Below are 14,481 nucleotides of genomic sequence, written 5' to 3'. Positions count from 1 at the left end.
ATGAACATGTCATGCAGTTCAGGAAATGATGCAGCTTGTTGATGTTTTATTCTTCAAGGATCTCTCATCGGCTCACAGTGAAAACTGAATAATGTTACAAATAGAAATCCTAGAATCACAAGAACAGAAATGATGAACACAATCATAAATGCACGTGTGACAAAAGTTTTTATTGATATAAAAAAGTCCAAAGAAACCAGTTAATATATACAGTATATATATTTATATGGTTATCATCACACAATTATAACATGAAAAGTATATATATATATATATATATATATATATATATATATATATATATATATATATATATATATATATATAGTTTTTAAATGTAATAAAAAATCTTAACCCCCCCCCCCCAAAAAAAAAAAACGAGCGCAGAGCGACAAGAGAGAAAAACTACAATTTTCTTTGAAGTCGTCTGTTATTAATGTTCTTTTTTATCATCTGTTAGCATTTTAAAGACCCACTCTAATGAAAACTATGTTTTTGGTGTTTTTAACAGGTTCTTACAGCATTTCTCTAACAATGGAGGATATTTATAAAGAAAAATAAGTTTAAAACTGCATTTTTCAATGAAATCTTTGTGAATGAGGAGCAGATGAAAAAATGCCTCTAGAAGAACCTTGTAGGTGTGATGTAGGTGCTACAATCTGTGGGCCACTAGCTCCCTTCTCTGCTCCATTCTGATGCATCACTTGTAGACGACTAGATCCATGAACGTCTTTGTTTTCCTCGTCTGAGCTGGAATCTGGATCAAAACTGTACAACTGGATAGTTCCAGTATTGCTCGCCATTGTTGTTGCACCGCTAAAGTTAGTTTGAGGGGCTGTAAGCTAGCTGGAGAGAGTGTAAGCAGAGAATGATGGGAAAAGGGGGCAGGCTTACTCCATGCCAAAATTCCTGCCCACAACTGAGAAAACCACATAAGTTTATTGATTTTGGCTAAAAACGGTGAAATCACAATTCAAAGACCACTGGGAACGCTTTTAGAATAGATCAAAAGATGATCAGAGTGGGACTTTAAGCTGAATCTGTTTGGTTAGTAAACTTTAACATATTCTACATTATAAGGACTTAAAAAAAGTTTAAAAGTATATCAGAAGGTTAAAAAAGTAATTATGGAGAAGAATAGTCTCAAAGTCTGACCATATAAGGACTCACATTCCTTCTGCAGCGTTCAGTTCAACAACAGAACAAGTCCAGTTGTTTCCTGATGGTTCTGGTGGAAGTAAGATTCTGTCTGAAAGTCCAGACTGACCTGGATCTGGACGTCCAGGATCTTAAAGGACAGAAAAGTCTGAAGCTCCATGTTGTTCATGATCAGCCTTGATAGAGCAGACTGTGTGAACCAGAGACATCAGCTGATCCTGGACTGCAGCTGCAGACTTGGTTGATGTTGGAAAAACTAACAATCCAGAGAAAATCTCAGCAAATTCAATTCATCCCTGAGTTCCTTTAGGATTATATGTTAGGCAGCTGCAGGAAAGTTGTTAAGATCACATATGAAATAAAAAAAACTGAAGAAAAATACTAAAATGAGACCAAAAGAGAGGCAAACATTTGGAGCCCTGCAAACGTGCAGCTGTCCTAGCAGCGCCACCTACAGGTGAGACGTTTGTTCATCACATTGATGGATGCTGCTGGCTCTGTGGATCTACAAGAAAAGCCAAAATGCAGAGTTACTCAGCAGCTGAGGGTGGAGCATGGTCTTGATGCAGAACCTACATCAACAAATTCAAGTTTCTATCATTTCTATCAGATTTGATCTCTAGAGAATCAGATGGAAACTTACCAAGTGTTTGTCCTCATTGAACTTCAGAGTAAAGCATCTCATCAGCTGAATGAGACCATTTTCCTGTCAGAAAATCAAATCAAATATTAAGTAGAAACTGGAAAACAATAAAGACAGTTGTGTTCATTTCACATTGTAACAAGTGAATGACTTGAAAACATTGACTTGAATGAATCCTGCAGTTTCCTTTCCAGCAGTTTTCAGTCAGTGAAGTTACAAAGATGAAGATTTGACTTACCTTTGTTTTTCTTCATGATCTGTGCATACAGCTGACTGCCATCTAAAAGCAAACAACATCCAACATGACAGAAGCTGACAGCCTGACAGTCATTTGGAAAGGCAGCTGCATGGATGGAGAAAATGTTTCCATGTAGTGGCAGATCTTACCTGCAGACGCTCCTGTCTTCACATCAGAGTAAACTGTCTCCTCTGCTGCTTTCTGTCTCTTTTCTGTCAGAAAACATTGGATTTGACTCAACTGGTTCATAAATCTATCTTGAAGCTTTTTCTTTAGTTAAATGTTGAATAAATGCTTTGATTTTCTCACTTTTCTTAGTGACGGTTTTAAGCTTGATTGAAGAATATGTAACCTTCCTGGATTCACCTGAAACATCAATTATTCATATTTTTATATTTGGATCATTTCTGCTTTTATCTAAAAGTCTACAATAAAAATATGTTTTCTTTAATTTGTTTTTTTTATATGTCTGATAGAGAAAATGTGTCATTTTTGAACCACAGAATAATAATTTAGATGTAAATGAACAGATAAATGTTCTTAATCTTGACTGATTCTTTCATTTTACCTTTGTTTTCATCTTCTGGATCAGTTTGAATCTCCTCAGGACCTTTGTGTGATTCAAACAGAGAAGAACCACCTTAAAAAGGAATTTCACAAAGACAGAATCAACCTCTTCTAAACCAACAGGAACAAAATGTTTCCATCAGTTTCCAGATCAGACATCAAGAGAGGAAACTGTTCTGTTCAGTTCATTTGTTCTAAAGTCAAACTTCTAGAATAAATCCAGATCAGTCAAAGTTTAGACTAACCATGGAGGAGCATGGAGTCATTTCTGTGCTGAGCTTCTCTGTGGTCTGCAGCAGAGCTCTGGTTGTTGTCCTGAGAGCTGCTGGAAGAAAGAAATAGAAAGATTAGAATGATTGAAAACATCATCTCCAAGAAAATCATCTGTCACACTTTAAACATAAAAACACAGAGCTGCACAAACCTGATGATGTCTGAATCTGGAAAAGAAAAAAATCTGTTATTGATTAACATGAGATTATTATGAATATTATCTAATAATCAATAATATTTCTCACCTCTTGATCTTTTGTAGAGAAACCACATCATGAATAGAAAAATGACCAAAACTACAGAAGTTAGAGCAACAACCAAGACAGGAAATGAGGAGCTGTCAGGTCTGGATGCAGCTGTAAAAAAACATGTTTGATTCAAATATATGGAAATATTATCACCTAAAGGATTTCCAATGAATCAATAGAGATTTCCTGACATGTTACTGCCAACCAGCTCTGTGGTGATTCTTTTCCTGAGGATTGACACTTGTAGAAGCCTTCATGAGACTTTGACACTGCAGGGATGATCATCTCCACTCTGCTCTCACTTTGGATGATTGTGTCATTTTGATAGAAAAACACTTTAGAAAGAAGATTTTCAGTCCTCAACTTGCAGCCAAGAGTAACAGAATGTCCCTCAGTCACAGGATGGACAGGACTCAGCAGGAGAAGCTCATCATCATCTGGAAACATCAACATTCATCTTCATCACATATGATCCCAACATGTTTGACGTCTGCTTCATTCTGCTTTGACATCCAGTTGATCATCTAAATCCATCTTCAACTTCTGCATGTGTTTCAAATCAATCCAATGATGAAAGTCAAGCTAAAAATAGGAATCCAAACATGTTTCCACTCACAGTGTCCAGTGATGTTGACTGCGTTGCTGAATGCTGATCCAGACTCACACCAGTACACTGCATTACTGGACTGGATCTTCTGAACATGACATGTTGATCCATTCATTGTTCCCCAGTCAGAACAGAATGACAGGAAGTCAGGAAGCAGAAACCTGCTGACTCTCCACTCAGCAGAGTTTCCCTCACAGCTCAGTGAGACAGAGTCAGAGGTGAAGTGTTGGACTCTGTCAGGACTCACTGAGAGAGACGCTGATGGATGAAGATCTGAAAACAAACAGGATGAAGATCAGCACACTTTAGCTTGATTTGGAGAGCAAAGAGACACAAAAACAAATGTGTTTCAATGGATTTTCATTCAATGGGTTGGAGTTAGAATGGCTCTATGCAAATGAAAAAGAAACATTTGTTTACAACATTTTGAATGACAGTTGACTGTTAGCAATAAGTGGAAACAAGCAAACTAAAGAGCAGAATCTGACGGCATTAGAAATGTGAAGAGAAATCATTCAGTGTTGACAGAAATGAATCAACAATCAGAAGTCTGACCTCCAGACCAGACAAAGTGAGGCTGACTGTAAAGAGTGTAGAAGTGTGGCTCTCCTCTTCCAGCTCTGCACACATATCCTGCTGTGTGTGTCTGTCCATGAATGATGTAGGAGTTGTCTGCAGTCCCATTGGAGCTAGCAGGCAGCAGCTCATAGCTGTAAGAGCCAGACTTGTGTGATAGATCAGGAACAGCTTTATACCAGTAGAAGCTCCATCCTGCAGACACATGTTCAACCTCACAGCTCAGAGTCACTGAGGCTCCAGGACTCAACCACCATGGAGACACTCTCAGGACAGGTTCTGGGGGAGAAATAGTGTTGTTTTTAGTGACTTGGTTGTGTTTCTGACCAAACTCTTTCATGTGACACCTTTGGTTCTGATAGAAGAAGCTCCACAGGTTGACAGAACTCTGATAACTCTGCTGTCAGACAGAAATGAAGAAGGAGATTTTTCACTTTCTTCGTGATTGTTTTGACCTCTCTGCTGCTCTGCTGTGACTTCTGCTGCTCTATGACAAACTACACTATTAGAAGAAATGATCAGCAGCTTCTCTTCAACAGAGATCATTTATTGTCAATGTTTCACTTTTACAGATGATGGACCAACTCTGTCAGCGTGCAACACTTTGATTTTTGCAGGAACTGCAACAGAAACACAGCAATGCTCTTTAGCTGAAATGGACTCAGTTTTATTCAATTCTGTCTATTCCACAGTTATGTTGGTTTTTCATCAAGAATTGTTCTTGTCATTAAGTTGCTATGGTTACCAGTACCCCTCCCTGCTGTGTATTTTAAAATATGTCAATCAAAACCATAAGAAATGAAACATTAGTTTAATCGTTAAGGATGAGAACAATTGTTGTTGATTTCTAAATAATTTTACAGCCGTTTTCAAATCAAGCACACAGTGTCACACCAACATCCTTTTGTTAGTTTTATGTGTTTACATTTACAGCAGGGCTCATTTTGGCCTTTTTAGAAGACATATTTTTTTCAGTGGCTTTTGTAGTTAAAAGTAAAGAAAACGTTGTGCTTAAAAAATAAGAGTGAAGAGCTTTAGAACCAAAACAGTTTTATAGATATTGTTCAACATATCAATCTTTAAAGAGTTTATTTTTTCATATTTTGTGCTCCAGTAAATTCTTTTTAAACTCACCAATGGTGACTGGATCACTGAACTCTGTGTGATAAACTGGTTCTCCTCTTCCTCCTCTGCATCTGTAGACTCCTCCCTGTGAGACTCTGATTTGTCCATTTGAGAGGAAATCAGCATCTTGTGTTCTCAGCAGTTTGGAGGGTTTCTCTCCTCTGAACCAGAAGAAACTCCAACCAGATGATGAAGGCTTCACTGAACAGCTCAGGGTCACTCTGCCCCCTACTGGAGACTTTGTGATCTTCAGTTCAGCCTTTGGTTTGTGTGCTGTGGAGTTCAAAAATAGATGTATTTATCTGATATTTTACGTGTTTTCCATTGTTTGAACAAACGTAAAAAATACAAAAAAGACTAATTTACCTAAAACAGACAACCTTGAAGCTTTACTCCAGTTTGTTGCAGAATATGAATCATCTGTGGGTCTGCTCTTACAGCTGTAGTCTCCACTGATGGAAGCTGTGATAGTCCAGTCTTTCTGCTTTGTCCTGAATGTCTGTGACTGAGGTGTTCTCCATTCATACTCCCACTGAACTCCTTCACCTCCCTGAACCTCACATGTCAGAGTGATCCTCTCTCCTCTGAAGATCTGAGACCAGCTGGGTTTTTGGGTTACACTGACTTTGTTGGAAACTGTTTCCATCAGATTTAAAAACAATAAAACACATTTTTAATGTTCAAATCAATGATTGTGAAAAGCTTTCAATAAAGTGAAATCACTCACAGGTTATTTGAATGGTGACTTCATCACTTTTATCAGAGTAGACGGCTGGTTCTCCTCTAAATCCTCTGCATCTGTAGATTCCTCCTTGTGAGACTCTGATGTTTCCATTTAGTCCATCATTGATTGTGTCTTCAGAGGTGTGTGAGGTTCTTCTGAACCACTCATATTTCCAACCAGCAGATTTCTCCACAGAGCAGATCAGTGTCACTCTGTCTCCTACTGACACAGTTGTTGTTGCTGCTGTCAGTGTGGCTCTGGCTCTGTCTGCAATGTTTGACAAACACAATTACACTTAATAATTATGACAATAATGTTGCATCAGTAATATCTAAAAGCAGTTTATATATTTAGGAATGATAATGTTAAAACATACATCCTAAATAGATGCTTTAGTTTGTTCAACATGAATAAATTCTTAAATATAAATTCTCTCATAAAATGATTCATGTCAAAAACACACTAAGAAATTACCTGATACACGTATAGAGACTCTGTTGCTGCACTTTGTATAATCTGAACCCTTCCAGAGACCACAGCACTGAAAATCCCCACTGTGACCTTTAATCAGAGGATTTATTTTGAAATCTTGTTGTGTGACGTCAGAATAAAGTGTCCAATCATTTCTCTTCAATGTGTATTTCCAGTCATCTGTTCTTCCTTCCTTCATGTCACATTTGAAGGTTAAAGATTCTCCAGTAAAAAAAGTTGACCATTTGGGTTCAAAGGTCAACACAGCATCTAGAACAAACACAAACACACAATTGAATTAAAAAAACTTGATTTTACCATGTAAAGAAACAACAAAAAAGAACATCTATTATTAATAAAAATATACAATCAGAGGTTTTGTCTAAAAATGATGCATTAAACTGACATTAATGCAAAAACTATGAAAATAAACAACATCATAGTGATATGTTGAGAGTGCAATGGTACAAAGTACTATGTCACACACATGCAGAATCCTTTATAGAGAGATTTATAAATTATTTTCAGCCATATGTGATAAACATGCACCAATAAGGAAAGTAACTGTGAGATCTAGTCAAGCTCCTTGGTTGGATGTTGATCTAAATCAACTTATGAAGGAGAGAGATCAAAGACTTTGGTCATGTGTCACTTAGATTACTGCTCTGCTATTTGGTCAAATGCAAACAAAGATGACCTTGAAAGACTTCAGAAAGTGCAGAACAGGGCTGCAAGATTAGCTCTGGGTTGTCCTTTTAGGACTAATACAGACTGGATGCATCCGTGTCTTTCATGCATGAACGTTCAGGACAGGTTTGCATGTAGTCTGATTTTGTTTCTGCATAAAATCTGGACCCTGTACAAACCCTTTAGTGTATTTTTGCAGCTGTTGCTCTCCAATATAAGACATAATTTAACACTAGAAAATCTTCTGTTACTTTAACTCTCCCTCTACCACGAACCAGAGCCCTAAAAAAACTGTCATGAAGGTCAATTACATACTGGAACATGCTGCCTTCAAAAACCAAAGTAGAAAAATGCCAAAAGAGTTTTAAAGCTAATCTTAAAAAATCGAAATTTTATAACATAATTTCGCTGCACAATTGTCATTTGTTTTAATAAAATAGATTCTCATATTTTTGTTTTTTGAGATTTATTTTGAATATATAATTTCCTCTGTATTTGTTTTTTCATGTATGTATTTTGCTGATGTTGTGTATACTCAAAAAAAGGAAATTACCAGCCAATTAACTTTACAGAAATGTAACTTGTCATTTCAACCAGAAAATTGTATGTTTGTAAATCATACGTGAAGGAATCATGTCGATTGTACATAAAAATAATCAATTTAGCAGTAACTAAATTCAATCATGTTGATCCAACATGATACCATTAAATTGGATTATATTAGTAATCCCAAGGCATTGTGGGATACCATTTTCTTTGTCTATCTGGGCAGATTGGTGATTAAGTGTGAGTTTTTGTCCATGTGTTTTGTTGTCTAGCTGTTTTACTCCCTTTTAACTAGTAATTTAAAGTGTTGTGTTTATTTTGGGAGAGGATGATAATCAACCCCCTTGTTCAGTAAAACACCAGTGATCCAATATGAAAGACAGAGATATTTACACATGAACTCCTATCCTGAAATGCGGGACATTGCTGGTTAATTCATCTATTTGATATGAAAATTACAAGGCCCATAGGTTGAACTTTAGAAAAGTGTGTCAATTTCAGGTGTTTAAACAAAACTAAAGAAAATATAACAAACAAGTTAAGTTAGATCCACATATTGAGTTGGGTAGACATACAAATTTAAGTTCAATAAACTTAAACAATTACGTGTTACCAATTGTAGTGATTCATTTAAATTAGGTCAACTTTTTTCTTATTAGAGTGAGCAACAATATTAAGTTAAAGTTTAGTACAACTGTAGTGTTTAAATTGAATCAACTTAAATTTATTAGGTTGAACCTAAATACATCAAGTTGACCCAACCTAAGTACATTAAGTAGGACCAATATGATTCATTTTTGTTCAAGTCAAGCTTTCTAATCAGGTGGAAAACCTTTTAATAATTTTTTTATGTTCATTCAATGTGAAAGGTTTTTGAGTGATTCCTTTAATGCGGACGCCAGGAACAGTAGTCTTACCTTTGGTTAAGACTACTGGGGATCCTTAAATAAATAAATAAAAATCTATGTCCAAATGGAGAAACATGGGGGGGGGGGGGGGGGTGACCCACTTTCTGTCCTCTGTCATCTTTGACATCTTTTCTCAGGAATCTGGGCTCCCATTCACAACTGACACAATAACAGAGCAGTAACCAGACTCATCAGCACTAAACCACATGAAGACTTTCTTTGAATAATGAGACATTAGTCCACCATCCTGATCCAAACTGGATCTTTGACGTTTGCATCTGATCACATGACGTCTAGTTATTTAACGTTTGTGTCAAAGCTTGGAGATGGTCAGAACAGAAAGAAAGAGAACTTCCTCACCAGCAGTCAGAAGTGAAGAAGCTCCTCAGATGAACAGTGAGTGACTTCAATGACTAATAAATGTGAATGTCTGAACTTCTTAAAGGTCTGGAAGTTTCCATGCTGATTATTTCAATAATGAAGAAAGAAAACACAAAGAAACTCACCAACAATGGTGACTGGATCACTGAACTCTGAGTAATAAACTGGTTCTCCTCTTCCTCCTCTGCATCTGTAGACTCCTCCCTGTGAAACTCTGATTTCTCTATTAGAATGGAAATCAGTATTTTGCACTGTCAGCACTTCCTGGTTTTTCTCTCCTCTGTAAAAATAATAACTCCAACCAGATGATGATGGATTCACAGAACAGGTCAGAGTTCCTCCACTTCTGCTTATCTGAGCCTTTGGAGGATCTGGAATAGATTTCAAAACAATAAAAGAAACAGATTTTATTAATATTAAAACACATTTACAAGAAAAATCATGATAAACTTTAAATTGATTATTTCTTGTTAAAACATAAGAAATAAAATATGTGACCATCTTCTTAGATAGAAACATGTTTGTTTACTTTAATTGTCTAAAAGGATTCCTGTCATGTATTTTGATGCCTTTAATAACAATATAGAGAAAAACTCATAGCATGTTTCCATCTTAACCGCGACACCGCGCCCCCTGGTGGTTCATCACTGCGGTTATCAAAAATGCGACACTGTCACAGCTCTAGTTTATATGGAAGCGAATCTGTAGCATAAATAAAAAGCAAAGTCAAAACCAGAAATGTTTTTTCATTTTCAAAATGAAGCTGCATTCTTTGACTCAAAATTAAAATGAAAAAGCAATACTTCAAAATGCTTTTTCATTTCCTTCCTCAACCCAGCTTTTTCTGTCACTTAATTAAAATGATAAAGAAAATGGTATTTGACATTTCATTTTCAAAAAGGTCCCTGCTAAATGTGTAGTAAAATTCATTTAGAAATTTTTAATTTGACAATTAAAATGGATTAATAGAAATGCTTTTTAATTTTCAAAATGTAACTGCATCAAATGACTCAAAATTCAAATGAAAAAGCAATATTTCAAAATGCTTTTTCATTTTATACTTAAAACCGCTTATTCTGTGTCATAATTAAAACGAAAACGCAAAGAGGGGATTGCATTTGCATTTTCAAATCCACCCTGGGAAACTTGTTGTAATAAGTTCCTGGGGGTGCACATCTCCGACGACCTGTCTTGGAACCAAAACACCGCATCACTGGCCAAGAAATCCCAACAACGCCTGTACTTCCTCCGTAAACTGAAGAAGGCCAAAGCTCCTCCCCCCATCATGCAGACTTTTTACAGGGGGGCCATCGAGAGCATCCTGACCAGCTGCATCACCGTGTGGTACGGAGCCTGCAACGCGTCCTGCCGGAAGACTCTGCAGCACATTGTGAAAACAGCTGAGAAGATCGTTGGTGTCCCTCTTACTGGCCTCTCAGATATTTACCGCTCCCGCCTCACCCGCAAAGCCATCAGGATTGCAGGGGACCCCTCCCACCCATCCCAGAGACACTTCAACCTGCTGCCATCAGGGAGGAGGCTGCAAAGTATCCAGGCTAGAACCAGCAGACTAAAAGACAGTTTCCTCCATCAGGCGATAAGGACACTCAATTCCCTCCCTGCCCTCCCCCCTCTGGCCCCTCCACTCCAACCTACAAGCTCACATTGAAAACTTTCACAATAGTTCAGATCACCACCTTCACCAAAGACTGCCATCAATGACTCATCCACTTACTGTTCTCAGCACTGTTGTCACTTTAAACTGCCACTTTAACCACCTTATTGCTCTCTGCACTGTTTAGACTACTGTTATTCTTCTTATTATTGCTGTCTTTTATCTATTTTTTAAGTCGTTTATTTATTTATTATTTTATATGCTGCTTGCACTGTGGGGTGAGAGGAAAGCAATTTCATCTGTGCTGTATGTCTTTATGGATGCAGCATATTTGACAATAAAGCCGACTTTGACTTTGACTTTCTTAAAAGCATTAATTTTAATTAAGTGACAGAAAAAGCTGGGTTGAGGAAGGAAATGAAAAAGCATTTTGAAGTATTGCTTTTTCATTTTAATTTTGAGTCAAAAAATGCAGCTTCATTTTGAAAATGAAAAAGCATTTCTGGTTTTGACTTTGCTTTTTATTTATGCTACAGATTCGCTTCCATAGTTTTAAGCCAAAACCCAGTAAACTTATTCTCCTTGGTTGTAAAATGAACAATTTCTGTACATAAATTATTTAGTAATAATTATTCTGACAACAATCTTTTTTTTTATGTTTCTAACTGGATTTTCTCTGTTTTTTAAATCCATGATTGTAAAATTGTGATTTTTAAATAAAATCCTGTCAAAAATATACTTTTTAAATCAGTGTTGATGTATTTTTAAATCATTTTATTTTTTGTTTATAGAAAATTTAAGAAACATTTTACAAGTTCTAATTTTTGGTAAAAGTAGAAGAAAAAAATCTTTACATTCAACTAAGTAAGAAATTCTTACCTAAAACAGACAACCTTAAAGTTTTACTCCACTTTGTTGCAGAATATGAATCATCTGTGGGTCTGCTCTTACAGCTGTAGTCTCCACTGATGGAAGCTGTGATAGTCCAGTCTTTCTGCTTTGTCCTGAATGTCTGTGACTGAGGTCTTCTCCATTCATACTCCCACTGAACTCCTTCACCTCCCTGAACCTCACATGTCAGAGTGATCCTCTCTCCTCTGAAGATCTGAGACCAGCTGGGTTTTTGGGTTACACTGACTTTGTTGGAAACTGTTTCCATCAGATTTAAAAACAATAAAACACATTTTTAATGTTCAAATCAATGATTGTGAAAAGCTTTCAACAAAGTGAAATCACTCACAGGTTATTTGAATGGTGACTTCATCACTTGGATCAGAGTAGACGGCTGGTTCTCCTCTAAATCCTCTGCATCTGTAGATTCCTCCTTGTGAGACTCTGATGTTTCCATTTAGTCCATCATTGATTGTGTCTTCAGAGGTGTGTGAGGTTCTTCTGAACCACTCATATTTCCAACCAGCACATTTCTCCACAGAGCAGATCAGTGTCACTCTGTCTCCTACTGACACAGTTGTTGTTGCTGCTGTCAGTGTGGCTCTGGCTCTGTCTGCAATGTTTGACAAACACAATTTCACTTAATAATTATGACAATAATGTTGCATCAGTGACATTCACTAAATTAATTCCTAAATATAAATTCTGTCATAAAATGAGTCATGTCAAAAACACACTAAGAAATTACCTGATACACGTATAGAAACTCTGTTGCTGCACTTTTTATAATCTGAATCCTTTCTGAGACCACAGCACTGAAAATCACCACTGTAACTTTTATACTGGAGATTTATTTTGAAATCTTGTTGTGCGACGTCAGAATAAAGTGTCCAATCATTTCTCTTCAATGTGTATTTCCATTCATCTGTTCTTCCTTCCTCCATGTCACATTTGAAGGTTAAAGATTCTCCAACAAAGAAAGATGATCATTTGGGTTCAAAGGTCAATTCAGCATCTAGAACAAACACAAAACCACAATTTACAAAAAACTTTTTTAAATGAAGATAAACACCAACAAAACCAAACTAGCACATTTTAAAATCATTTTTTGTCTAAAAATGCTACTTAAACTGACATGAATGTAAAAACTATGAAAAGAAACATCAAAAAGTCCAAAAGTGTCACCTTCAGTGTGTCCACTGTGGAGGAGTGAATACAGCACTACTGTACATGAAAGATGGAAACATCAGAGATTCAGAAACTGATACAATATTTCAACAATAGAAAGAAATTAAACTAAAACTGTCAATGAATGTGACATTAAGTCAATGGTTTCTCTAACAATAATGTCAAGGTTTTAGTAAATAAACAAAGAAAAATGATTTCTTTCTAAAGAAAACTGTTCATCATGATCCCTGATAGAGTTCAGCTGAATCCTGTGGAGAAAACAGCTGCAGTTGAAACATGAAATTCTAACAATTTAGTTCAAAAATAGTTTTTCTTTGCTTTGACATTTTTCCTGATGAATGTGATGAAAACAGCAAAAGTTCTTGTGAAAAACTCACAGATGAACTCCAGTTTACAGAGCAGAGTGTGTCCCATCCTCACAATCAAATCACACTGATGAGAAAATCCTGATGGAAAAGAGAAAAATGAAATTTAATGATTTTATCTATGATTGAAAGACATTAAAACATCATCAGCCACAAAAATGCAATTTTAGACAAAGCAAAGTAAAGATTTGCTTCTAAAACAATCAAAATACTTTTCTGAATCCAAAGCTGAATCCTTTGCAGACACTTGTCATGAACTGGGATTGATTATTGGAACAGGAACACCAGCCTGAACAATCAAACCTCTGCAGATGATCTCAAATGCAGCTGCACCTATCAGACAATTTCATGTCTTTTTCAAATGAGCTGCAGAGAAATCTTCAAGTCCAGATTGTCCACAAAGCAGTGAACTTCTTTCAGTCACCAAGAAATGAAAATGTTCTCATTCTGGTAAGTCTAGAATACTCACAGTGTGGACTGACTGATAGTAGTTCTGCTCTTTGTTCATCCGTGTCCTCTTTTCTAACAGCAAATGTCTTCATTCTTCTAAACCACTAAGATCAGCTTCTGGGATGTGAAGAGTCACATGGTCTCAGTGCAGAAACATTTTCTATTTCTGCATTTTATGGTCACTTCCTGGTTGAAGTGTTAACATCACATCATTCACACCAGATGAAGAAGAAAATATAAAAACTGCTGCAGCATGAAGTCATGAGAAGATGAACTTTGTCCATTTTCATCCTTTCAGTCTCAGATCTTAGAATTTTTTTACTAAAATAATTTGGCTTATATATAGACTGGAAAAGTCCATTGTCTCGGATCGAGTCCTGAACTCAGACTGGATTCTGCATTGATCTGTATTGAGACTGCAGTGAAGCAGACTTTAATGTTTCAAATTAAACCTTATAAAGAAACACTCTTCCTTTCCCTTCTTTTTTCCCTTCAGAGGTCGCCACAGTTATTCAGCTTCCTCCATCTAACTCTGTCTTCTGGATTCTCTCCTCTAACACCAGCTACATTCATGTCTTCATGTCATCCATTAACCTCCTCTTTGGTCTTTCTCTTGACCTCTTGCCTGGCAGCTCTAGACTCAGCATCCTTCTATGTATAAATTCACTGTTTCTCCTCTGGACATGTGCAAACCATTTCAGTCTGGCCTCTCTGACTTTATCTCCAAAACTTCTAACATCTTCTGTCCCTCTGATGTCCTCATTCTTGATTCTATCCATCCTGGTCACTTCCAAACAGAACCTCAGCATCTTCATCTCTG

General features: G+C 36.6%; 2 protein-coding genes across 3 annotated transcripts; both read right to left on the bottom strand.

Annotated features, from left to right (window-relative positions):
- Positions 1–406: 406 nt before the first annotated feature.
- LOC144987386 (uncharacterized) lies at positions 407–3,475 on the bottom strand. 2 transcript variants are annotated; one of them, XM_078936757.1, is made up of 10 exons: positions 3,319–3,475; positions 3,125–3,235; positions 3,031–3,046; positions 2,852–2,931; positions 2,608–2,679; positions 2,349–2,405; positions 2,189–2,251; positions 2,040–2,081; positions 1,802–1,864; positions 407–1,663 (listed from the first exon to the last, which is right to left on the bottom strand). In XM_078936757.1, the coding sequence occupies exons 1-9, from the start codon at positions 3,410–3,412 to the stop codon at positions 1,815–1,817; spliced, it is 585 nt and encodes a 194-aa protein (XP_078792883.1). In that variant the 5' UTR covers positions 3,413–3,475; the 3' UTR covers positions 407–1,663; positions 1,802–1,814. The 2 variants fall into 2 exon arrangements, with proteins under 2 accessions (XP_078792883.1, XP_078792884.1); XM_078936758.1 differs by having other exon boundaries at positions 2,608–2,649.
- A 9-nt stretch (positions 3,476–3,484) lies between these two features.
- On the bottom strand, positions 3,485–11,946 carry LOC144987322 (uncharacterized; the record flags this gene model as incomplete). The annotated part of the gene is made up of 5 exons (XM_078936665.1): positions 11,674–11,946; positions 5,445–5,708; positions 4,290–4,589; positions 3,744–4,007; positions 3,485–3,564 (listed from the first exon to the last, which is right to left on the bottom strand). Coding segments are annotated over exons 1-5 (1,161 nt in total), but the record flags the coding sequence as incomplete, so codon positions are not given.
- Between the last annotated feature and the right edge of the window lie 2,535 nt (positions 11,947–14,481).

This window comes from Oryzias latipes, chromosome 18, assembly GCF_053564925.1.
Source record: "Oryzias latipes strain Hd-rR chromosome 18, Olatipes_Hd-rR_3.1".
NCBI lineage: Eukaryota > Metazoa > Chordata > Actinopteri > Beloniformes > Adrianichthyidae > Oryzias > Oryzias latipes.
This window is presented reverse-complemented; position numbering and strand designations above follow the sequence as displayed.

What these genes read in the sequence shown, in the direction of transcription:
- LOC144987386 (XM_078936757.1), bottom strand. Translation starts at nt 3,412, where the DNA reads ATGATCATCCCTGCAGTGTCAAAGTCTCATGAAGGCTTCTACAAGTGT. An exon ending in GAGCTGGTTGGCAGTAACAT is followed by an intron (nt 3,236 to 3,318) that starts GTCAGGAAATCT and finishes GTTTTTTTACAG; the next exon opens with CTGCATCCAGACCTGACAGC. An exon ending in GATCATGAAGAAAAACAAAG is followed by an intron (nt 1,865 to 2,039) that starts GTAAGTCAAATC and finishes ATTTTCTGACAG; the next exon opens with GAAAATGGTCTCATTCAGCT.